The sequence below is a fragment of the Bombina bombina genome, chromosome 11 (genome assembly GCF_027579735.1).
Source record: "Bombina bombina isolate aBomBom1 chromosome 11, aBomBom1.pri, whole genome shotgun sequence".
NCBI lineage: Eukaryota > Metazoa > Chordata > Amphibia > Anura > Bombinatoridae > Bombina > Bombina bombina.
The window spans coordinates 5,961,605-5,987,557 of NC_069509.1; the positions used below are offsets into that span (position 1 = coordinate 5,961,605).

The window sequence follows — 25,953 nt, forward strand, 5'->3', positions numbered from 1 at the left end:
GGTGTATGGACTCAGGTGGAGTCTCTACTTCCAATCAATATTCTGGAATTGAGAGTAATCTTCAATGTGCTTCAGGCGTGGCCTCTGTTGGCTTCGGCCAAATTCATCAGATTCCAGTCGGACAATATCACGACTGTGGCTTATATCAATCATCAGGGGGGAATGAGGCGTTCCTTGGTGATGATATAAGTATCCAAGATAATTTGATGGGCGGAGGCCCACTCTTGTTATCTGTCGGCAATCTACATCCCAGGAGAAGAAAACTGGGAAGTCTACAGACTTTCCATCTGGGGGAGTGGGAACTCCACCCGGAGGTGTTTGCTTCACTGATTCTCCGTTGGGGCAGACCAGAATTGGATCTGATGGCATCTCGACAAAATGCCAAGCTTCCAAGATACGGATCCAGGTCAAGGGATCTTCAGGCCGAACTGATAGATGCCTTGGCAGTGCCTTGGTCTTTCAGCCTAGCTTATGTGTTTCCACCGTTTCCTCTCCTTCCACGTGTGATTGCTCAGATCAAAGAGGAGAGAGCTTCAATAATTCTAATAGCGCCTGCGTGGCCACGCTGGATTTGGTATGCGGATCTAGTGGACATGTCCTTTCTGCCACCATGGAAACGTCCATTGAGACAGGACCTTCTCATTCAAGGACCTTTCCAACATCCAAATCTAAATTCTCTGCAGCTGACTGCTTGGAGATTGAACGCTTGATTTTATCTAAGCGGGAATTCTCCGATTCGGTCATTGATACTTTGATAGAGGCACGTAAGCCTGTCACTAGAAAGATCTATCATAAGATATGGCGTAAATATCTTTTTTTTGGTTTGAATCCAAGGGCTACTCATGGAGTAAAGTTAGGATTCCCAGGATTCTGTCTTTTCTCCAAGAAGGATTGGAGAAAGGATTATCAGTGAGTTCCTTAAAGGGACAGATTTCTGCTTTGTCAATTTTGCTACACAAACATTTGGCAGATGTTCCAGATGTTCAGTCTTTTTGTCAGGCTCTAACCAGAATTAAGCCTGTATTTAGACCAATTACTCCACCTTGGAGTTTGAATTTAGTTCTTAGAGTTCTTCAAGGGGTTCCGTTTGAACCCATGCATTCCATAGATATTAAATTTTTATCTTGGAAAGTTTTGTTTTTGGTTGCTATTTCTTCTGCTCGTAGAGTTTCTGAGCTTTCAGCGTTACAATGTGATTCGCCTTATCTTATCTTTCATTCTGATACGGTGGTTGTGCGTACCAAACCAGGATTCCTTCCTAAGGTTGTTTCAAATAAGAATATTAATCAGGAAATTTTTTGTTCCTTCCTTGTGTCCTAATCCTTCTTCTAAGAAGGAGCGTCTGTTACATAACCTGGACGTGGTCCGTGCCTTGAAGTTTTACTTGCAGGCGACTAAGGATTTCCATCAATCATCTTCATTATTCATTGTTTATTCTGGAAAGCGTAGGGGTCAGAAAGCTATGGCTACCTCTCTTGCTTTTTGGCTGAAGAGTATCATCCGCCTGGCATATGAGACTGCTGGACAGCAGCCTCCTGAAAGAATTACGGCTCATTCTACTAGGGCTGTGGCTTCCACATGGGCTTTTAAAAATGATGCTTCTGTTGATCAGATTTGCAAGGCTGCAACTTGGTCGTCTCTTCATACTTTTTCCAAATTTTACAAATTTGATACTTTTGCTTCTTCTGAGGCTGTTTTTGGGAGAAAAGTTCTTCAAGCAGTAGTGCCTTCCGTTTAGCTCTCTGTCTTGTCCCTCCCTTTCATCCGTGTCCTGTAGCTTTGGTATTGTATCCCACAAGTAAGGATGAAATCCGTGGACTCGTCGTATCTTGTAGAAGAAAAGTAAATTTATGCTTACCTGATAAATTAATTTCTTCTATGATACGACGAGTCCACGGCCCTCTCTGTCATTTTTCAGACAGATTTAAATTATATTTTTTGTAACTTCAGTTACCTCTGCACCTTTTAGCTTTTTCTGTCTCTTCCTAAACCTTCGGTCGAATGACTGGGGGTGGAGGGAAGGGAGGAGCTATATATATACAGCTCTGCTGTGGTGCTCTTTGCCACTTCCTGTTAGCAGGAGGATAATATCCCACAAGTAAGGATGAAATCCGTGGACTTGTCGTATCGTAGAAGAAATTAATTTATTAGGTAAGCATAAATTTACTTTTTAGACCTAGGTCCAAAGCACCTGAGCTTTTCCCGGTTCCAACTTCCATCCCTAATCATCGCAAAGGAATGGGATACACCAGGGGTGTCATTTTCTCCTTCCCCGGCATTCAAGAAATACTTTCCTCTTCCAGAGGCTAATTTGAAATTATGGGGGACTATTCTTAAATTGGATGGTGTTATCTCTTCCTTAGCTAAGAGGATCACTATTCCCTTGGAAGACAGTATGTCTTTCATGGATCCTATGGACAGGAAGCTTGAAGGCTACTGGAGAAAAGCTTTACTTCAAGGGGGTTTACTTTTCCAGCCGGCCATCATTATTGCTGCAGTGGCTGGTGCTGCTGCTTTTCGGTGCGACTTTGTCCGATTCTAATTTCAGTTGAGTATTCTTTAGAAGAAATTCAGGATTGTATTAGTTATCTAAAGACAGCAAATTCCTTAATTTGTGATGCTATTCAAATCAACTGAAGTAATGCAAAGAACACTGCTTTAGCTGTGTTATCCAGACGTGCTCTTTGGCTGAAGTCATGGTCTGCTGGCATGGTTGCTAAAACTCACCTACTTTCTTTAGCCTTTAAAGGCCAGGTTTGGATTCTATCATTTCTACTGTGACTGGAGGTAAGGGGGCTTTCTTACCTCAGGACAAATAATCCAGACTAAAGGGCAGATCAGGTTCTTGTTTATTTTCGGCAGAACAAAAATCGATGTTAGTCCTCTTCCCAAAAGAGCGAACCATTCAAAGCTACCTGTCATCCAAACCCAGTTTGGACCAAGTCTATGCCAAATCCGCATGAAGGTAGGGCCGCGATCCGGATATTTCTCCGGTAGGGGGCAGACTAAACCTTTTTCGGGAGGTTTGGGTTCCAGAGCTTGTGTATTGACTCCCAAGAGTAAGGATTGTGGATTTTCAATACCATTAGAAAGAAAACAAAATGTATTCTTACGTGATAAATTCCTTTCTTTCTTGGTAGTGAGAGTCCACAAACCAAACTGATGTGGCCAGGTGATGTAATCCCCAGAGTAAGGATCGTGGACTCTCACTACCAAAAAAGATACATTTTGTTATTGTACGGTTCTCTGTTACATGTCCTTAGTATGTTGTTTATATTGTACAGTTCTGTGTCATATGTCATTAGTATGTTTATATTGTACAGTCCTATGTTACATGTCATTAGTATGCTGTTTATATTGTACAGTCCTATGTTACATGTCATTAGTATGCTGTTTATATTGTACAGTTCTGTGTTACATGTCCTTAGTATGTTGTTTATATTGTACAGTCCTATGTTACATGTCATTAGTATGTTATTTATATTGTACAGTCCTATGTTACATGTCATTAGTATGTTGTTTATATTGTACAGTCCTATGTTACATGTCATTAGTATGTTGAATAGTGTGTTACTGTGTTTTTTTTCTAGTATATCACAATTCTGTGTTACCTGCCACTTCTTGGTGATTCTCAGAACTCCCACCAAATCTATGTACGACACTGTCAGCCTCTGAACCATGCACACGAACATCTGGAAATTACATCAGTTTAAGACATCACTATATGACATCAACGTGCATTATCATTGTATGACATCATTGTATGACAACACTAGATGACATCTATGTACAATATCACTATATTACACCTATGTACAATATCATTCTATGACATCACCATATAACATCACTGAAAACGTCACTGTATGACACAAATGCATGACATAACTTGCTTAGTTAATTAGAAGAATATTACCCACAACGTACGTTTCTTGATGTGGTCTGTGCTGACTGCAAAATTTCAGTTTTGTTCACTGGCACACAGTTCCCGGTGGGCTTCTGACAGGGAAGTTAAATAAGAGTATAATGTATATTTCATTAAATACACAACTGTACAAAGTTATGTTAAAGAAATTTATCAAAAGCCTAGACATCTCCATTGTTACTTAACACTCACCATTTGTATGCCCTGTATGTCCCACTCCAGCCCTGCTGGTAATGACATTGGAATTGTCACATAAATAGTCACCTCTGGGGCCACAGCACTAGAAAGCAGGTTCATTATCTGCAGATATTATAAGAAAAAACCCATAAATGTGATGAAGCTGTAGAGCACAGCATAAGTGGTACATAAGTTGTAAATGTGATAAAATTGTATGGCTAAGCATAAGAGGTAAATAAGTTGTAAATGTGATGAAACCGTAGGGCTAAGCATAAGAGGTACATAAGATGTAAATGTGATGAAACCGTATGAATAAGCATAAGAGGTACATAAGATGTAAATGTGATGAAACCGTAGGGCTAAGCATAAGAGGTACATAAGATGTAAATGTGATGAAACCGTATGAATAAGCATAAGAGGTACATAAGATGTAAATGTGATGAAACCGTAGGGCTAAGCATAAGAGGTACATAAGATGTAAATGTAATGAAACCGTAGGGCTAAGCATAAGAGGTACATAAGATGTAAATGTGATGAAACCGTACGGCTAAGCATAAGAGGTAAATAAGATGTAAATGTGATGAAACCGTAGGGCTAAGCATAAGAGGTACATAAGATGTAAATGTGATGAAGCCGTATGAATAAGCATAAGAGGTACATAAGATGTAAATGTGATGAAACCGTATGAATAAGCATAAGAGGTACATAAGATGTAAATGTGATGAAACCGTAGGGCTAAGCATAATAGGTACATAAGATGTAAATGTGATGAAACCGTAGGGCTAAGCATAATAGGTAAATAAGATGTAAATGTGATGAAACCGTAGGGCTAAGCATAAGAGGTACATAAGATGTAAATGTGATGAAACCGTATGGCTAAGCATAAGAGGTACATAAGATGTAAATGTGATGAAGCCGTATGAATAAGCATAAGAGGTACATAAGATGTAAATGTGATGAAGCCGTAGGGCTAAGCATAATAGGTACATAAGATGTAAATGTGATGAAGCCGTAGGAATAAGCATAAGAGGTACATAAGATGTAAATGTGATGAAGCCGTAGGAATAAGCATAAGAGGTACATAAGATGTAAATGTGATGAAACCGTAGGAATGAGCATAAGAGGTACATAAGATGTAAATGTGATGAAGCCGTATGAATAAGCATAAGAGGTACATAAGATGTAAATGTGATGAAACCGTAGGAATGAGCATAAGAGGTACATAAGATGTAATGTGATGAAACCATAGGGCTAAGCATAAGAGGTACATAAGATGTAAATGTGATGAATCCGTAGGAATAAGCATAAGAGGTACATAAGATGTAAATGTGATGAAACCGTAGGGCTAAGCATAAGAGGTACATAAGATGTAAATGTGATGAAGCCGTATGAATAAGCATAAGAGGTACATAAGATGTAAATGTGATGAATCCGTAGGAATAAGCATAAGAGGTACATAAGATGTAAATGTGATGAAACCGTAGGGCTAAGCATAAGAGGTACATAAGATGTAAATGTGATGAAACCGTAGGAATGAGCATAAGAGGTACATAAGATGTAAATGTGATGAAACCATAGGGCTAAGCATAATAGGTACATAAGATGTAAATGTGATGAAGCCGTAGGAATAAGCATAAGAGGTACATAAGATGTAAATGTGATGAAGCCGTAGGGCTAAGCATAAGAGGTACATAAGATGTAAATGTGATGAAACCGTAGGGCTAAGCATAAGAGGTACATAAGATGTAAATATGATGAAACCGTAGGGCTAAGCATAAGAGGTACATAATGTAAATATGATGAAACCGTAGGGCTAAGCATAAGAGGTACATAATGTAAATATGATGAAACCGTAGGGCTAAGCATAAGAGGTACATAATGTAAATGTGATGAAGCCGTAGGGCTAAGCATAAGAGGTACATAAGATGTAAATGGGATGAAAACGTAGGGCTAAGCATAAGAGGTACATAAGATGTAAATGTGATGAAACCGTAGGGCTAAGCATAAGAGGTACATAAGATGTAAATGTGGTGAAACCGTAGGGCTAAGCATAAGAGGTACATAATGTAAGTATGATGAAGCCGTAGGAATAAGCATAAGAGGTACATAAGATGTAAATGTGATGAAGCCGTAGGGCTAAGCATAAGAGGTACATAAGATGTAAATGTGATGAAACCGTAGGGCTAAGCATAAGAGGTACATAATGTAAATATGATGAAGCCGTAGGGCTAAGCATAAGAGGTACATAAGATGTAAATGTGATGAAGCCGTAGGGCTAAGCATAAGAGGTACATAAGATGTAAATGTGATGAAACCGTAGGGCTAAGCATAAGAGGTACATAAGATGTAAATGGGATGAAGCCATAGGGCTAAGCATAAGAGGTACATAAGATGTAAATGGGATGAAGCCATAGGGCTAAGCATAAGAGTGTCAGGGCATATGTAAAGGTCAGTGGACTGTGTGTGTGTATGAAATCACTCAAATAGTAAGTTTGAGCATGCTCATTTTATCACCGAGTACATCCTGTGTATTCAGTATCTGAAATCAGACATGAGACACTTTTTCCTGATTAAGATAGCATTTGAAACAAAAGGTTTAGCTTTTGAAGCCCACAGCCCTGCAGGGGGTAGCATACAGGGGCCTGATGGTCAACCAGGCCAGCATGCATCTTGAAATGTTTGGAGACGACATTCTGTGCATAAAGTCAGATAAGGAAATACATTTCTGACTGTATAGTGATTAGCATAGACTTGTTAATAACCCTAGAGTTTGAATCCACAAATTCTAGACAATGAAAGTTTGGCCAGGCAGAAACACATGTTACAGTGTAGCTATTTTAATTCATTTTTTTTTTAAATAATACTTGGTATAATTTTGTTTGTTGTATAACAATGTGTAATCTGCTGGGCTTTTATATGAATATAAGGGAATACTCAAATGAATATAGATATAGATATATAGAGAGAACAGTGTGGAAGAAGGGCACTCTCAGGGTTTGTATAGAGACAAATATTTTCTTTATTCTTAGAACATTAATACATGGTCGACGTTTCGGCCCTCAGTTGGGCCTTCATCAGGACAGGTATTATCTTTAAACTGCCGAGTGGCAGTAATCACAGATCCAAACAAGCGAGAAGACCTCTTGTTCCTGTGAGACGTTTCATGCTGTTACTCAGCATGGAGGTAAGTGCAGTCTTCTTATTCTGGGACATAAAATTAACTCAGATCAGACTGTAGGCTTACCTATCTGATAAGTGGGGAATTAGATTTTATAGACTTCCCTTATTATTTGGAGATAACTCTATCCCTATGTGATCGAGGGTGGTGTAGTTATTGGGCAGTTTTTCAGTAGTCTTAGACGACTCAGCTGCTTCCTTCAGGACTGCCTTCAAGAGCTTAAATTATTAGGGCAGTCTGGAGGGTTTTCCGTTTTTTAGTGACATAAGGATGTTATGGGTGATTGGACTGTGTAAAGTGTCCCTGCTACCACATGGATGTACTGCAGAAGGTTATTTCTCTCCACCGGCTTATATCTAACTGACAGCCGACTGAGACATGCATGGAATTTCTTATACTCGCTACCATTAGGCTTAGTTTTTATATGCTGCCGAAATGGAAGTGTGGTATTACTGGCAAGTTGTTTTTGCTTGTGACCACAGACCCCTAACAACTTCTGTTAGTTCATGTACTTAACATGCATATATTGTTCCCTATGGACTCCATGAGGGCAGCCGATGAGGTGTGTTTCCCCTCCCCCCCCCTCGTCCGCCCGTGTCAATGAGTTTAGGAGCTGTATCGTTTAGCTTCACTATGACTAGTTGTCATTACAGGAGATGGGATTGACTGTGGTCAGGGGACTGACTGGGGTGTTGGTGCACTTTGGGGGTCCGGTAACATGGTGCTCCGACGGCTTCATTGCTCTTATGGATTGCAGCCAAGGAGATTTACATGTACCGCCCAAGATGGGCGGAGTTACAATATGCGCCATATTGCGGGCTAGATTTACTTTGTAGGAGCAAGGTGTTTTTCCCCGAGGCTTCATTGTTAAAATTTGCGGCCAGGGAGGTTTACATGTACCGCCCACGATGGGTGGAGTTACAAGACGCTCCATGGTTGCGCACTAGTTTTTCTTGTATAAGCCATGTGGTTTTCCCGAAGGCTTCTTTTCTCTTATAGATTGCGGCCAGGGTGGTTTACATGTACTGTCCACGATGGGCAGTGTTTTCAATTCGCGCCATGGGTACGCGCCCTTGTTTAATCAATATATGGCCGCCAGATGCCTCTCTGCTGTGCTGCAGCATAGAAATAGTAGAGAGGCTCTGCACGTTGTAGGTGTCTGTTTCCCCCCTTTTCTATGCGACTCAGTGTAGGATCGCAGGTTGTAGGCATACTTGAGTCTGTAGCCTATATTCTATTTATTGCAGTGGGGTTCTGGTATATTAGGGTACACACTGCCCAGCGAGATTCATTTACAGTTTTTCTACTATGGTATTCCCATAACCATATCAGAATAAAAAGACAGTTACATTCATTTATCCACCAGAGGGGGGGTCCGGAGGTACTCTGTCCCCCATAACAATGGTTATGGGTTTAATTATAGCTGCTGATTTTTGCATCTATTAAAGGAATGTTTTGTTTTTCATTTTAAAGAGACAGTAACATAATTTCCTAGTTAAATTTTATTGGGATTTCTCTGTCTAAAAGAGAATAAAACAATTAGAGACCAGCGCAAAATGAACTGAATACAAGCACCTATATATGAGGAAGATTCCCAATATCACTTCCAAAAATACAAAAGCAAAGGTTAGATAAAGGATATAAGTGCGCAAAATTAATGCTAAAGTAAACAATTAGAAAAGGGGATTTTTTAATTAATTAAACTCAGAATTCTGAACGTGTGCAAATTTTTTTTTTTATATATATATATATTCTGATGCAGAGATATTTTGTAGGTCCTCACACCTAAGGGTTAAAATTGATTCCCATATAGTAAAACTCGATCAAATTAAATTGATGGTGAATACAAACATGAAACAAAACACATATGAATAAAATTTGTATTTTATAATGCATAAAACACATGAAGTGAACAATTTAAAATTACTCTTTCTGAAAATATAACTATGATAATAAATCTAAAATTTATTTAATACAATTGGTAGTGACCGGCCCTAACTAATAAAACACAATCTAAATTATTAACAAATAAATTGATAAAAAAATGACAAATAAAATCACAAAATGAAATATAAAGTTTTTAGGACTCAGATGGAAACTTTGTAATTGATCCCAGAAGGTAAGTCCCAAACGATGTCCTTCCCAAACTTTCCACAGAAGCAAAATAAACGATAATAGACGAATAAAGTCTTCTGATTCCTCCCAGCTTGTTCTGAACAGCGTCTAAGTGGGAGACAGAAGCGTCCGCTTGAAATTGGTGTATATAATTTAAACAACGAACAAATATCGGTACTTACACATTGGTACCGGAATATCAGCGCCTCGCCCGACTCTCATAAGACACAAGTGTCCCGGTGTGTATAGGGTCCACACAAGCTCTTCTCACAGCCTCAAATCCAGCTAACTACAGAGAGTAGCCCAGGGAGATGTTAGAATCAAGGCGCCAAACAGGATACACCTGTGATAGGTGGACAAAAAACTGCAAGAAAGCTACAAAAAAAGTTTGTCACAAATTCAGATTCAAAAAGTGACCAATGTCCAATATTGAAATAGTTCAACTGAGCAACGCGTTTCAATTTCTTTTTCAAGCTCCCTTTCTCTGTCTAAAACAATGACTGTGCGGAGTATGGTGTCACTATCGAAATAGTCTACAGGTGGTGTCCAAACTAATTTATGACCCACAAGAAGTGCTCTGCGGTTCTTAGCTAAAACCTTGATTTTCATTGCGAGGTTTGTTTGCAGCAGTATTTCTGATGTTTTTGGCTTGTTTCTGCACGACAGAACTAAACCATTCTTTTAAAATTAAAAAGACAGTAACATTTTTCCTGTATGTCTTCATTAAAGGAATTGCGGCTGTTTTCTGGGGTTTTTTCAAACATCCTTTATGACTGATGGTACAAACTTTCACAAGCCTATGTTTCTTTAAGAATTAAAGAGACAGTTAAGTCTTGTTCTGTGAGCATTGTGTTTCATGATGTTTTTATTTTTTTCTTTGTTGGTTCATCCCTTAGGTCTGAGGATGAGACAAACACACTCTAGCCTAGAGTTAATTTTCAGTATGAAAAGAACAGCTATCCCCTCTTCGGCGTTTGCTGTTGGGGAGTCTATTATCAAACAGTCTCTTATTTCTCAGGGCCTTTATTTCTATTTAATGGCCCGCATGCAGTACCCTGCCTGTCATTTCGCTCTCCACTCAGGGTTATGAGGCATTCTATGTTTTTACATTGGGTTTAGCATTGCTGGAGGAATTATTGTCCTAACGGTTTCTCCTTGTTGCTGATAAATTCCGTTTTAGATGGATAGGAGTGATTTTGTAAATCACTACGTGGACTTAGCTACCCCTAGAGGATAGTCCTAATGGGCTCATTTTTGGTTATGGGAGACACTCCAGAGTTTCCAATGGCAACCATCTGTGTCCTCTGCTGCCATCACTGGTGTGGCGGCATATTGGTTGGTTAATTTATTTCCCTTCTCCCTGCCAGTATTACAATGGGAGCATTGGTGGCCCTGTTCCAGCTCTTGGTATATTTTGATAGAACCTTAGCTTTATGGATATGTGTCCTATGGCTGGGCTTTCCGTTCTCACTTGAGTTTCGAGTTCGGATGTTTTTCTCTAGGAGGCAGTTTCTGCTTTCTACAGGTCTAAGGATCTGATACAGGGAGATCCGTCCTTCCGCTGTGTAGGTCACCTCTCGGTCTTGGGGGATGATTGTTCCAGTTCTAATATTAGTGGATTATGGAATACATATCTTCATATTTTATCCACAGAGATTGTTACCAGTTTCTGAAGTTTGCCTTTCTGGCCAAACATTTTCGGTTCATAGCTCTACCTTTCGGTCTAGCCATGGCACCCAGACTTTCACAACGGTTCTGGGGTCTCTGATGGCGGTTCTGGAACCACGGGACGTGCAGTGGCGTCTTATCTGGTCGATATTCTGATCCAGGCGTCATCTTATCAACTGGCTAGTCTCATAACGACATTGTTTTGTCCTTCCTGAGGATTCATGGGTGGACGGTAAATCTGGACTCGAGTTCGCTGGTTCCACAGATCAGGGTTCCCTTCTTGGGAACTACAATCGGCTCTATATCCATGAAAATCTTTTTGCTGGAGGTCAGAAGACTACAGATTCTGTACACATACCGAGCACTTCAGTCCCTTCCTCGGCCGTCAGTGGCTCAGTGTATCATTCAGGTTGCTCGGTTTCATCTCCTTCCTCTGCAACTGTACGTGCTTCGACGGTGGAATGGAGTTTTATACAACTCTGTCTCCTCCAATAGTTCTCGATCAGGAGTCAAGGGACTCTCTTCTATGGTGGTTTTCGCCGGATCATCTGTCCCAGGGGACCTGCTTCCGCAGTCCCTCATGGGTGATGGTGACAACGGATGCCAGCTTAATAAGATGGGGAGCAGTCTGGAACTCCCTGAGGGCTCAGGGTGTGTAGACTCGATTGGAGTCTTTACTTCCCATCAACATTCTGGAGTTGAGAACCATATTCAGTGCGCTTCAGGCTTGGTTTCAGTTGGCTTCGGCCGAGTTCATCAGTTTCCAGGCGGACAATATCACCACTGTAGCTTACGTTAATCATCAGGGAACAAGGAGTTCCCTAGCGATGACAGAAGTAGCCAGGATAATTCAGTGGGCGGAGGCCGAAGTGTGTGGAAAACTGGGAGCGGATTTTCTGAGCAGACAGACTTTCATGCGGGGAATGAGAACTCCATCCGGAGGTATTTGCCAATCTGATTCTCAGATAGGGCAGGCCGGAGTTGGATCTTATGGCATCTCATCCGAATGCCAAGCTTCCGAGATATGGGTCCAGGTCCAAGGATCCCCAGACCGAGCTGATAGTTGCCTTGGCAGTGCAGGAGAGGGCTTCGGTGATCCCCTCGCTCCTGCGTGGCCTCGCAGGACTTGGTATGCCGATCTGGTGGACATGCCATCTCAGCCACCTTGGAAGCTTCCATTGAGGAAAGTCCTTTTCATTCAGGAACCCTTCCATCATCCAAATCTAGTTTCTCTGCAGCTAACTGCTTGGAGATTGAACGCTTGATTTTATCTAAGCGAGGGTTTTCTGATTCGGTCATTGATACCTTGATTCAGGCTCGTAAGCCTGTTACTGGAAAGATTTACAATAAGATTTGGCGTAAATATCTTTATTGGTGCGAATCCAAGGGCTACTCATGGAGTAGGGTCAGGATTCCCAGAATTTTGTCTTTCTCCAAGATGGATTGGAGAAAGGGTTGTCAGCAAGTTCCGTAAAGGGACAGATTTCTGCTTTGTCTATTTTGTTACACAAGCCTCTGGCAGATTTTCCAGATGTTCAGTCTTTTTGTCAGGCTCTGACTAAGATCAGGCCTGTGTTTAGACCAATTACTCCTCCTTGGAGTTTGAATTTAGTTTTATATTTGGTTGCTGTTTCTTCTGTTCGTTGAGTTTTCAGCTTTACAATGTGATTCTCCTTATCTTATTTTCCATACAGATAAGGTAGTGTTGCGTTCCAAACCTGGTTTTCTTACTAAGGTTGTTTCACATAATATTAATCAGGAAATTGTTGTTCCTTCCTTGTGTCCTAATCCTTCTAAGAAGGAGCGACTGTTACATAATTTGGACGTGGTCTGTGCCTTGGCGTTTTTACTTACAGGTGACTAAGGAGTTTTGTCAATTTTCTTCCCTGTTTGTTGTTTTTTTTTTTTCTGGGAAGTGTTGAGGTCAGAAAGCTTTGACTACCTCTCTTTCTTTTTGGCTGAATAGTATCATCCATGTTGCATATGAGACTGCTGGACAGAAGCCTCCAGAACGAATTGCGGCTCATTCCATTAGGGCTGTGGCCTCCTCTTAGGCATTTAAACATGATGCTTCTATTGAACAGATTTGCAAGGCTGTAACTTGGTCGTCTCTTCACACTTTTTCCAAATGTCACAAATTTGATTCTTTTGCCTCGTCCGAGGCTGTTTTTGGGAGAAAGGTTCTTCAAGCAGTGGTGCCTTCCGTTTAGGTTCTTGTCTTGTCTCTCCCTTTCATCCGTGTCCTATAGCTTTGTTATTGTATCCCATAAGTAAGGATGAAATCCGTGGACTCGTCATATCTTGTAAAAGAAAAGGAAATTTATGCTTACCTGATAAATTTATTTATTTTACGATATGACGAGTCAACGGCCCACCCTGTAATTTTCTTAGACAGGTCTTTATTTTTGTTAAACTTCAGTCACCTCTGCTCCTTAGCTTTTCCTTTCTCTTCCTAACTTCGGTCGAATGACTGGGTTGGGAGGGAAGGGAGGAGCTATTTTTGCAGCTCTGCTGTGGAGCTCTTTGCCTCCTCCTGCTGACCAGGAGGCGATATCCCACAAGTAAGGATGAAATCCGTGGACTCATCATATCGTAAAAGAAATAAATTTATCAGGTAAGTATAAATTTCCTTTTGTCTGGAAGTTAAGCAAACCATACCTTGGTATCTCAGTGTGGTATTTTAATGAAATTCAATTGTGAATAAGGTAATTTTTATGATCTTTGCATAGCATATTATAACAGTTTAAATGTGTATAGTTTTGATTCATATCTGGTTTTCTACAAATATAATTCAATGTGTCTATAAGTTTTAACTAATATAAAGAATTTAGGAATTTACATTAATTTTATGATTTTGTATATGCATTTTATTGGGGTTTTATTTTAATGGATAATTATTAAATATATTGTATTATATCCCGGCCATATACTGACAAGAGGTACATAAGTTGTAAATGTGGTGAAACCGTATGAATAAGCATAAGAGGTACATTAGTTGTAAATGTGATGAAACCGTAGGGCTAAGCATAAGATGTAAATGTGATGAAACCGTAGGAATAAGCATAAGAGGTACATAAGATGTAAATATGATAAAACCGTAGGAATAAGCATAAGAGGTACATAAGTTGTAAATGTGGTGAAGCCGTATGAATAAGCATAAAAGGTACATAAGATGTAAATGTGATGAAACTGTAGGAATAAGCATAAGAGGTACATAAGATGTAAATGTGATGAAACCGTAGGGCTGAGCATAAAAGGTACATAAGATGTAAATGTGATGAAACTGTAGGAATAAGCATAAGAGGTACATAAGATGTAAATGTGATGAAACCGTAGGGCTAAGCATAAGAGGTACATAAGATGTAAATGTGATGAAACCGTAGGGCTAAGCATAAGAGGTACATAAGTTGTAAATGTGATGAAGCCGTAGGGCTAAGCATAAGAGGTACATAAGATGTAAATGTGATGAAACCGTAGGGCTAAGCATAAGAGGTACATAATGTAAATGTGATGAAACCGTAGGGCTAAGCATAAGAGGTACATAAGATGTAAATGTGATGAAACCGTAGGGCTAAGCATAAGAGGTACATAAGATGTAAATGTGATGAAACCGTAGGGCTAAGCATAAGAGGTACATAATGTAAATGTGATGAAACCGTAGGGCTAAGCATAAGAGGTACATAATGTAAATGTGATGAAACCGTAGGGCTAAGCATAAGAGGTACATAAGATGTAAATGTGATGAAACCATAGGGCTAAGCATAAGAGGTACATAAGATGTAAAAAATGTGATGAAACCGTAGGAATAAGCATAAGAGGTACATAAGATGTAAATGTGATGAAACCGTAGGGCTAAGCATAAGAGGTACATAAGATGTAAATGTAATGAAACCGTAGGGCTAAGCATAAGAGGTACATAAGATGTAAATGTGATGAAACCGTAGGGCTAAGAATAAGAGGTACATAAGATGTAAATGTGATGAAACCGTAGGGCTAAGCATAAGAGGTACATAAGATGTAAATGTGATGAAACCGTAGGAATAAGCATAAGAGGTACATAAGATGTAAATGTGATGAAACCGTAGGAATAAGCATAAGAGGTACATAAGATGTGTGTATGCTTGGGCTGTAAGGGTGTGTATACTTGTGTTGTCAGGTACATAGTGCTGTAATGTCAGGGTGTGTATACTTGTGTTGTCAGGTACATAGTGCTGTAATGTCAGGGTGTGTATACTTGTGTTGTCAGGTACATAGTGCTGTGCTGTCAGGGTGTGTATACTTGTGTTGTCAGGTACATAGTGCTGTGCTGTCAGGGTGTGTATACTTGTGTTGTCAGGTACATAGTGCTGTAATGTCAGGGTATGTATACTTGTGTTGTCAGGTACATAGTGCTGTAATGTCAGGCTGTGTATACTTGTGTTGTCAGGTACATAGTGCTGTAATGTCATGCTGTGTATACTTGTGTTGTCAGGTACATAGTGCTGTAATGTCATGCTGTGTATACTTGTGTTGTCAGGTACATAGTGCTGTAATGTCATGCTGTGTATACTTGTGTTGTCAGGTACATAGTGCTGTATTGTCAGGCTGTGTATTCTTGTGTTGTCAGGTACATAGTGCTGTAATGTCAGGGTGTGTATACTTGTGTTGTCAGGTACATAGTGCTGTAATGTCAGGGTGTGTATACTTGTGTTGTCAGGTACATAGTGCTGTAATGTCATGCTGTGTATACTTGTGTTGTCAGGTACATAGTGCTGTAATGTCAGGCTGTGTATTCTTGTGTTGTCAGGTACATAGTGCTGTAATGTCAGACTGTGTATACTTGTGTTGTCAGGTACATAGTGCTGTAATGTCAGGCTGTGTATACTTGTGTTGTCAGGTACATAGTGCTGTAATGTCAGGCTGTGTATACTTGTGTTGTCATGTACATAGTGCTGTAATGTCAGGCTGTGTATACTTGTGTTGTCAGGTACATAGTGCTGTGCTGTCAGGGTGTGTATACTTGTGTTGTCAGGTATGTCAGGGTGTGTATACTTGTGTTGTCAGGTACATAGTGCTGTGCTGTCAGGGTGTGTATTCTTGTGTTGTCAGGTACATAGTACTGTGCTGTCAGCGTGTGTATACTTGTGTTGTCAGGTACATAGTGCTGTAATGTCAGGGTATGTATACTTGTGTTGTCAGGTACATAGTGCTGTAATGTCATGCTGTGTATACTTGTGTTGTCAGGTACATAGTGCTGTAATGTCAGGGTGTGTATACTTGTGTTGTCAGGTACATAGTGCTGTGCTGTCAGGGTGTGTATTCTTGTGTTGTCAGGTACATAGTGCTGTGCTGTCAGGGTGTGTATACTTGTGTTGTCAGGTACATAGTGCAGTAATGTCAGGCTGTGTATACTTGTGTTGTCAGGTACATAGTGCTTTGCTGTCAGGCTGTGTATACTTGTGTTGTCAGGTACATAGTGCTGTAATGTCAGGGTGTGTATACTTGTGTTGTCAGGTACATAGTGCTGTAATGTCAGGGTGTGTATACTTGTGTTGTCAGGTACATAGTGCAGTAATGCCATGCTGTGTATACTTGTGTTGTCAGGTACATAGTGCTGTAATGTCAGGCTGTGTATACTTGTGTTGTCATGTACATAGTGCTGTGCTGTCAGGGTGTGTATTCTTGTGTTGTCAGGTACATAGTGCTGTAATGTCAGGCTGTGTATACTTGTGTTGTCAGGTACATAGTGCTGTAATGTCAGGCTGTGTATACTTGTGTTGTCAGGTACATAGTGCTGTAATGTCAGGGTGTGTATACTTGTGTTGTCAGGTACATAGTGCTGTAATGTCAGGGTGTGTATACTTGTGTTTTCAGGTACATAGTGCAGTAATGTCAGGGTGTGTATACTTGTGTTGTCAGGTACATAGTGCTGTAATGTCAGGATGTGTATACTTGTGTTGTCAGGTACATAGTGCTGTAATGTCAGGGTGTGTATACTTGTGTTGTCAGGTACATAGTGCTGTGCTGTCAGGGTGTGTATACTTGTGTTGTCAGGTACATAGTGCTGTAATATCAGGGTGTGTATACTTGTGTTGTCAGGTACATAGTGCTGTAATGTCAGGGTGTGTATACTTGTGTTTTCAGGTACATAGTGCTGTAATGTCAGGGTGTGTATACTTGTGTTGTCAGGTACATAGTGCTGTAATGTCAGGGTGTGTATACTTGTGTTTTCAGGTACATAGTGCTGTTATGTCAGGGTGTGTATACTTGTGTTGTCAGGTACATAGTGCTGTAATGTCAGGGTGTGTATACTTGTGTTGTCAGGTACATAGTGCTGTAATGTCAGGGTATGTATACTTGTGTTGTCAGGTACATAGTACTGTAATGTCAGGGTGTGTATACTTGTGTTGTCAGGTACATAGTACTGTAATGTCAGGGTGTGTATACTTGTGTTGTCAGGTACATAGTACTGTAATGTCAGGGTGTGTATACTTGTGTTGTCAGGTACATAGTGCTGTAATGTCAGGGTGTGTATACTTGTGTTGTCAGGTACATAGTGCAGTAATGTCAGGCTGTGTATACTTGTGTTTTCAGGTACATAGTGCTGTAATGTCAGGGTGTGTATACTTGTGTTGTCAGGTACATAGTGCAGTAATGTCAGGGTGTGTATACTTGTGTTGTCAGGTACATAGTGCTGTAATGTCAGGGTATGTATACTTGTGTCGTCAGGTACATGTGTTGTCAGGTACATAGTGCTGTAATGTCAGGCTGTGTATACTTGTGTTGTCAGGTACATAGTGCTGTAATGTCAGGCTGTGTATACTTGTGTTGTCAGGTACATAGTGCTGTAATGTCAGGGTATGTATACTTGTGTTGTCAGGTACATAGTGCTGTAATGTCAGGGTGTGTATACTTGTGTTGTCAGGTACATAGTGCTGTAATGTCAGGGTGTGTATACTTGTGTTGTCAGGTACATAGTGCTGTAATGTCAGGGTGTGTATACTTGTGTTGTCAGGTACATAGTACTGTAATGTCAGGGTGTGTATACTTGTGTTTTCAGGTACATAGTGCTGTAATGTCAGGATGTGTATACTTGTGTTGTCAGGTACATAGTGCTGTAATGTCAGGGTGTGTATACTTGTGTTGTCAGGTACATAGTGCTGTAATGTCAGGGTGTGTATACTTGTGTTGTCAGGTACATAGTGCAGTAATGTCAGGGTGTGTATACTTGTGTTTTCAGGTACATAGTGCTGTAATGTCAGGGTGTGTATACTTGTGTTGTCAGGTACATAGTGCTGTACTGTCAGGGTGTGTATACTTGTGTTGTCAGGTACATAGTGCTGTAATGTCAGGGTGTGTATACTTGTGTTGTCAGGTACATAGTGCTGTAATGTCAGGGTGTGTATACTTGTGTTGTCAGGTACATAGTGCTGTAATGTCAGGGTGTGTATACTTGTGTTTTCAGGTACATAGTGCTGTAATGTCAGGGTGTGTATACTTGTGTTGTCAGGTACATAGTGCTGTAATGTCAGGGTGTGTATACTTGTGTTGTCAGGTACATAGTGCTGTAATGTCAGGGTGTGTATACTTGTGTTGTCAGGTACATAGTGCTGTAATGTCAGGCTGTGTATACTTGTGTTGTCAGGTACATAGTGCAGTAATGTCAGGGTGTGTATACTTGTGTTGTCAGGTACATGTGTTGTCAGGTACATAGTGCTGTAATGTCAGGGTGTGTATACTTGTGTTGTCAGGTACATAGTGCTGTGCTGTCAGCGTGTGTATACTTGTGTTGTCAGGTACATGTGTTGTCAGGTACATAGTGCTGTGCTGTCAGGGTGTGTATACTTGTGTTGTCAGGTACATAGTGCTGTAATATCAGGGTGTGTATACTTGTGTTTTCAGGTACATAGTGCTGTAATGTCAGGGTGTGTATACTTGTGTTGTCAGGTATATAGTGCTGTAATGTCAGGGTGTGTATACTTGTGTTTTCAGGTACATAGTGCTGTAATGTCAGGGTGTGTATACTTGTGTTGTCAGGTATATAGTGCAGTAATGTCAGGGTGTGTATACTTGTGTTTTCAGGTACATAGTGCTGTAATGTCAGGGTGTGTATACTTGTGTTGTCAGGTACATAGTGTTGTGCTGTCAGGGTGTGTATACTTGTGTTGTCAGGTACATAGTGCTGTAATGTCAGGGTGTGTATACTTGTGTTGTCAGGTACATAGTGCTGTAATGTCAGGCTGTGTATACTTGTGTTGTCAGGTACATAGTGCAGTAATGTCAGGGTGTGTATACTTGTGTTTTCAGGTACATAGTGCTGTAATGTCAGGGTGTGTATACTTGTGTTGTCAGGTACATAGTGCTGTAATGTCAGGGTGTGTATACTTGTGTTGTCAGGTACATAGTGCTGTAATGTCAGGGTATGTATTCTTGTGTTGTCAGGTACATAGTGCTGTAATGTCAGGCTGTGTATACTTGTGTTTTCAGGTACATAGTGCTGTAATGTCAGGATGTGTATACTTGTGTTGTCAGGTACATAGTGCTGTAATGTCAGGGTGTGTATACTTGTGTTTTCAGGTACATAGTGCTGTAATGTCAGGGTGTGTATACTTGTGTTGTCAGGTACATAGTGCTGTGCTGTCAGGGTGTGTATACTTGTGTTTTCAGGTACATAGTGCTGTAATGTCAGGATGTGTATACTTGTGTTGTCAGGTACATAGTGCTGTGCTGTCAGGGTGTGTATACTTGTGTTGTCAGGTACATAGTGCTGTAATGTCAGGGTGTGTATACTTGTGTTGTCAGGTACATAGTGCTGTAATGTCAGGGTGTGTATACTTGTGTTGTCAGGTACATAGTGCTGTGCTGTCAGGGTGTGTATACTTGTGTTGTCAGGTACATAGTGCTGTAATGTCAGGGTGTGTATACTTGTGTTGTCAGGTACATAGTGCTGTAATGTCAGGGTGTGTATACTTGTGATGTCAGGTACATAGTGCTGTAATGTCAGGGTGTGTATACTTGTGTTGTCAGGTACATAGTGCCTTAATGTCAGGGTGTGTATACTTGTGTTGTCAGGTACATAGTGCTGTAATATCAGGGTGTGTATACTTGTGTTGTCAGGTACATAGTGCTGTACTGTCAGGGTGTGTATACTTGTGTTGTCAGGTACATAGTGCTGTAATGTCAGGGTGTGTATACTTGTGTTGTCAGGTACATAGTGCTGTAATGTCAGGGTGTGTATACTTGTGTTTTCAGGTACATAGTGCTGTAATGTCAGGGTGTGTATACTTGAGTTGTCAGGTACATAGTGCAGTATTGTCAGGGGTGTGTATACTTGTGGGTTTTCAGGAACATAGTGCTGTAATGTCAGGGTGTGTATACTTGTGTTGTCATGGACATAGAGCTGTGCTGTCAGGTGTGTGTGTATACTTGTGCGTATGTCAGGTGTGTATACTTAGTGGTGGTCAGGGTACATAGTGCTGTGATGTTCAGGGTGTGTATCATGTGTTTTCAGGTACATCGTGCTGTAATGTCAGGGTGTGTAGTACTTGTGTTGTCAGGTCATAGGTGCTGAATGTCAGGGCTGTGTATACTTGTGTTGTCAGGTACATGTGCTGTGATGTAAGGGGTGTATACTTGTGTTGTCAGGTACATAGTGCTGTAATGTCAGGCTGTGTATACTTGTGTGTCAGGTACATAGTGCAGTAATGTCAGGGCTGTGTATTACTTGTGTTGTCAGGTACATAGTGCTGTAATGTCAGGGTGTGTATACTTGAGTTGTCAGGTACATAGTGCTGTAATGTCAGGGTGTGTATACTTGTGTTGTCAGGTACATAGTGCTGTAATGTCAGGGTGTGTATACTTGTGTTGTCAGGTACATAGTGCTGTAATGTCAGGGTGTGTATACTTGTGTTGTCAGGTACATAGTGCTGTAATGTCAGGGTGTGTATACTTGTGTTGTCAGGTACATAGTGCTGTACTGTCAGGGTGTGTATACTTGTGTTGTCAGGTACATAGTGCTGTAATGTCAGGGTGTGTATACTTGTGTTGTCAGGTACATAGTGCTGTAATGTCAGGGTGTGTATACTTGTGTTGTCAGGTACATAGTGCTGTAATGTCAGGGTGTGTATACTTGTGTTGTCAGGTACATAGTGCTGTAATGTCAGGGTGTGTATACTTGTGTTGTCAGGTACATAGTGCTGTAATGTCAGGGTGTGTATACTTGTGTTGTCAGGTACATAGTGCTGTACTGTCAGGGTGTGTATACTTGTGTTGTCAGGTACATAGTGCTGTAATGTCAGGGGTGTGTATTCTTGTGTTGTCAGGTACATAGTGCTGTAATGTCAGGGTGTGTATACTTGTGTTTTCAGGTACATAGTGCTGTAATGTCAGGGTGTGTATACTTGTGTTGTCAGGTACATAGTGCTGTAATGTCAGGGTGTGTATACTTGTGTTGTCAGGTACATAGTGTTGTGCTGTCAGGGTGTGTATACTTGTGTTGTCAGGTACATAGTGCTGTGCTGTCAGGGTGTGTATACTTGTGTTGTCAGGTACATAGTGCTGTAATGTCAGGGTGTGTATACTTGTGTTGTCAGGTACATAGTGCTGTAATGTCAGGGTGTGTATACTTGTGTTGTCAGGTACATAGTGCTGTAATGTCAGGGTGTGTATACTTGTGTTGTCAGGTACATAGTGCTGTAATGTCAGGGTGTGTATACTTGTGTTGTCAGGTACATAGTGCTGTAATGTCAGGGTGTGTATACTTGTGTTGTCAGGTACATAGTGCTGTAATATCAGGGTGTGTATACTTGTGTTGTCAGGTACATAGTGCTGTGCTGTCAGGGTGTGTATACTTGTGTTGTCAGGTATATAGTGCTGTAATGTCAGGGTGTGTATACTTGTGTTGTCAGGTACATAGTGCTGTGCTGTCAGGGTGTGTATACTTGTGTTTTCAGGTACATAGTGCTGTAATGTCAGGGTGTGTATACTTGTGTTGTCAGGTATATAGTGCAGTAATGTCAGGGTGTGTATACTTGTGTTGTCAGGTACATAGTGCTGTAATGTCAGGGTATGTATACTTGTGTTGTCAGGTATATAGTGCTGTAATGTCAGGGTATGTATACTTGTGTTGTCAGGTACATAGTGCTGTGCTGTCAGGGTGTGTATACTTGTGTTGTCAGGTACATAGTGCTGTGCTGTCAGGGTGTGTATACTTGTGTTTTCAGGTACATAGTGCTGTAATGTCAGGGTGTGTATACTTGTGTTGTCAGGTACATAGTGTTGTGCTGTCAGGGTGTGTATACTTGTGTTGTCAGGTACATAGTGCTGTGCTGTCAGGGTGTGTATACTTGTGTTGTCAGGTACATAGTGCTGTAATGTCAGGGTGTGTATACTTGTGTTGTCAGGTACATAGTGCTGTAATGTCAGGCTGTGTATACTTGTGTTGTCAGGTACATAGTGCTGTAATGTCAGGGTGTGTATACTTGTGTTGTCAGGTACATAGTGCTGTAATGTCAGGGTGTGTATACTTGTGTTGTAGGTACATAGTGCTGTAATGTCAGGGTGGTGTATACTTGTGTTGTCAGTACATAGTTGTCAGGTAACATAGTCGCCTTAATGTCAGGGAGTGTATACTTGTGTTGTCAGGTACATAGTTTGCTGTGATGTCAGGGTGTGTATACTTGTGTTGTCAGGTACATAGTGCTGTTCTGTCAGGGTGTGTATACTTGTGTTGTCAGGTACATAGTGTTGTGCTGTCAGGGTGTGTATACTTGTGTTGTCAGGTACATAGTGCTGTAATGTCAGGGTGTGTATACTTGTGTTGTCAGGTACATAGTGCTGTAATGTCAGGCTGTGTATGCTTGTGTTGTCAGGTACATAGTGCAGTAATGTCAGGGTGTGTATACTTGTGTTTTCAGGTACATAGTGCTGTAATGTCAGGGTGTGTATACTTGTGTTGTCAGGTACATAGTGCTGTAATGTCAGGGTGTGTATACTTGTGTTGTCAGGTACATAGTGTTGTGCTGTCAGGGTGTGTATACTTGTGTTGTCAGGTACATAGTGTTGTGCTGTCAGGGTGTGTATACTTGTGTTGTCAGGTACATAGTGCTGTAATGTCAGGGTGTGTATACTTGTGTTGTCAGGTACATAGTGCTGTAATGTCAGGCTGTGTATACTTGTGTTGTCAGGTACATGTGTTGTCAGGTACATAGTGCTGTAATGTCAGGATGTGTATACTTGTGTTGTCAGGTACATAGTGCTGTAATATCAGGGTGTGTATACTTGTGTTGTCAGGTACATAGTGCTGTAATGTCAGGGTGTGTATACTTGTGTTGTCAGGTACATAGTGCTGTAATGTCAGGGTGTGTATACTTGTGTTGTCAGGTACATAGTGTTGTGCTGTCAGGGTGTGTATACTTGTGTTGTCAGGTACATAGTGCAGTAATGTCAGGGTGTGTATACTTGTGTTTTCAGGTACATAGTGCTGTAATATCAGGGTATGTATACTTGTGTTGTCAGGTACATGTGTTGTCAGGTACATAGTGCTGTAATGTCAGGGTGTGTATACTTGTGTTGTCAGGTACATAGTGTTGTGCTGTCAGGGTGTGTATACTTGTGTTGTCAGGTACATAGTGCTGTAATGTCAGGGTGTGTATACTTGTGTTGTCAGGTACATAGTGTTGTGCTGTCAGGCTGTGTATACTTGTGTTGTCAGGTACATAGTGCTGTAATGTCAGGGTGTGTATACTTGTGTTGTCATGTACATAGTGCTGTAATGTCAGGGTGTGTATACTTGCGTTGTCAGGTACATAGTGCTGTAATATCAGGGTGTGTATACTTGCGTTGTCAGGTACATAGTGCTGTCTTGTCAGGGTGTGTATACTATGTGTTGTCAAGGTACATAGTGCTTGTGATGTCAGGGTGTGTATACTTCTGGGTTGTCAGGTACATAGTGCGTGTAATATCAGGGTGTGTATACTTGCGTTGTCAGGTACATAGTGCTTGTAAATGTCTGGGTGTGTATACTTGTGTTCGTCAGGTACTCCTTAGTCAGTTTAGTAGCTTGTGTCTGGGACTTGCTGAATACATGTGTTTGTCCGGTACATAGTGCAGTAATGTCAGGGTGTGTATACTTGTGTTGTCAGGTACATAGGTGCTGTGATGTCCAGGGTGTGTATACTTGTGTTGTCAGTTACATAGTGCTGTAATGTCAGGGTGTGGTATACTTGTGGTTGTCAGGCTACATTGTTGCTTGACAGGAACAGCTTGTGTTGTCAGGTACATAGTGCTGTAATGTCAGGGTGTGTATACTTGTGTTGTCAGGTACATAGTGCTGTAATGTCAGGGTGTGTATACTTGTGTTGTCAGGTACATATTGCTGTAATGTCAGGGTGTGTATACTTGTGTTGTCAGGTACATAGTGCTGTGCTGTCAGGGTGTGTATACTTGTGTTGTCATGTACATAGTGCTGTAATGTCAGGGTGTGTATACTTGTGTTGTCAGGTACATAGTGTTGTGCTGTCAGGGTGTGTATACTTGTGTTGTCAGGTACATAGTGCTGTGCTGTCAGGGTGTGTATACTTGTGTTGTCAGGTACATAGTGCTGTAATGTCAGGGTGTGTATACTTGTGTTGTCAGGTACATAGTGCTGTAATGTCAGGGTGTGTATACTTGTGTTGTCAGGTATATAGTGCAGTAATGTCAGGGTGTGTATACTTGTGTTTTCAGGTACATAGTGCTGTAATGTCAGGCTGTGTATACTTGTGTTGTCAGGTACATAGTGCTGTAATGTCAGGGTGTGTATACTTGTGTTGTCAGGTACATAGTGCTGTAATGTCAGGGTGTGTATACTTGTGTTGTCAGGTACATAGTGCCTTAATGTCAGGGTGTGTATACTTGTGTTGTCAGGTACATAGTGCTGTAATATCAGGGTGTGTATACTTGTGTTGTCAGGTACATAGTGCTGTAATGTCAGGGTGTGTATACTTGTGTTTTCAGGTACATAGTGCTGTAATGTCAGGGTGTGTATACTTGTGTTTTCAGGTACATAGTGCTGTAATGTCAGGGTGTGTATACTTGTGTTGTCAGGTACATAGTGTTGTGCTGTCAGGGTGTGTATACTTGTGTTGTCAGGTACATAGTGCTGTGCTGTCAGGGTGTGTATACTTGTGTTTTCAGGTACATAGTGCTGTAATGTCAGGGTGTGTATACTTGTGTTGTCAGGTACATAGTGCCTTAATGTCAGGGTGTGTATACTTGTGTTGTCAGGTACATAGTGCTGTAATATCAGGGTGTGTATACTTGTGTTGTCAGGTACATAGTGCTGTATGTCAGGGTGTGTATACTTGTTTTTCAGGTACATAGTGCTGTAATGTCAGGGTGTGTATTACTTGTGTTTGTCAGGTACATAGTGCTGTAATGTCAGGCTGTGTATACTTGTGTTGTCAGGTACATAGTGCTGTAATGTCAGGGTGTGTATACTTGTGTTGTCAGGTACATAGTGCTGTAATGTCAGGGTGTGTATACTTGTGTTGTCAGGTACATAGTGCTGTAATGTCAGGGTGTGTATACTTGTGTTGTCAGGTACATAGTGCTGTGCTGTCAGGGTGTGTATACTTGTGTTGTCAGGTACATAGTGCTGTAATGTCAGGGTGTGTATACTTGTGTTGTCAGGTACATAGTGCTGTAATGTCAGGGTGTGTATACTTGTGTTGTCAGGTACATAGTGCTGTACTGTCAGGGTGTGTATACTTGTGTTGTCAGGTACATAGTGCTGTAATGTCAGGGTGTGTATACTTGTGTTGTCAGGTACATAGTGCTGTGCTGTCAGGGTGTGTATACTTGTGTTGTCAGGTACATAGTGCTGTAATGTCAGGGTGTGTATACTTGTGTTGTCAGGTACATAGTGCTGTAG

The 25,953-nt window shown here is 41.0% G+C and overlaps 1 protein-coding gene across 1 annotated transcript in view; it reads right to left on the reverse strand.

Moving 5' to 3' along the window:
- ITGAL (integrin subunit alpha L) overlaps positions 1-25,953 on the reverse strand; it is a 450,284-nt gene that overhangs the window by 32,632 nt on the left and 391,699 nt on the right. Inside the window, exons 25-27 of the mRNA XM_053695200.1 lie at positions 4,118-4,225; positions 3,928-3,999; positions 3,612-3,692 (exon numbers count right to left, since the gene is read on the reverse strand). Coding sequence (XP_053551175.1) covers positions 3,612-3,692; positions 3,928-3,999; positions 4,118-4,225 — 261 coding nt within the window. The remainder of the gene's footprint in view (positions 1-3,611; positions 3,693-3,927; positions 4,000-4,117; positions 4,226-25,953) is intronic.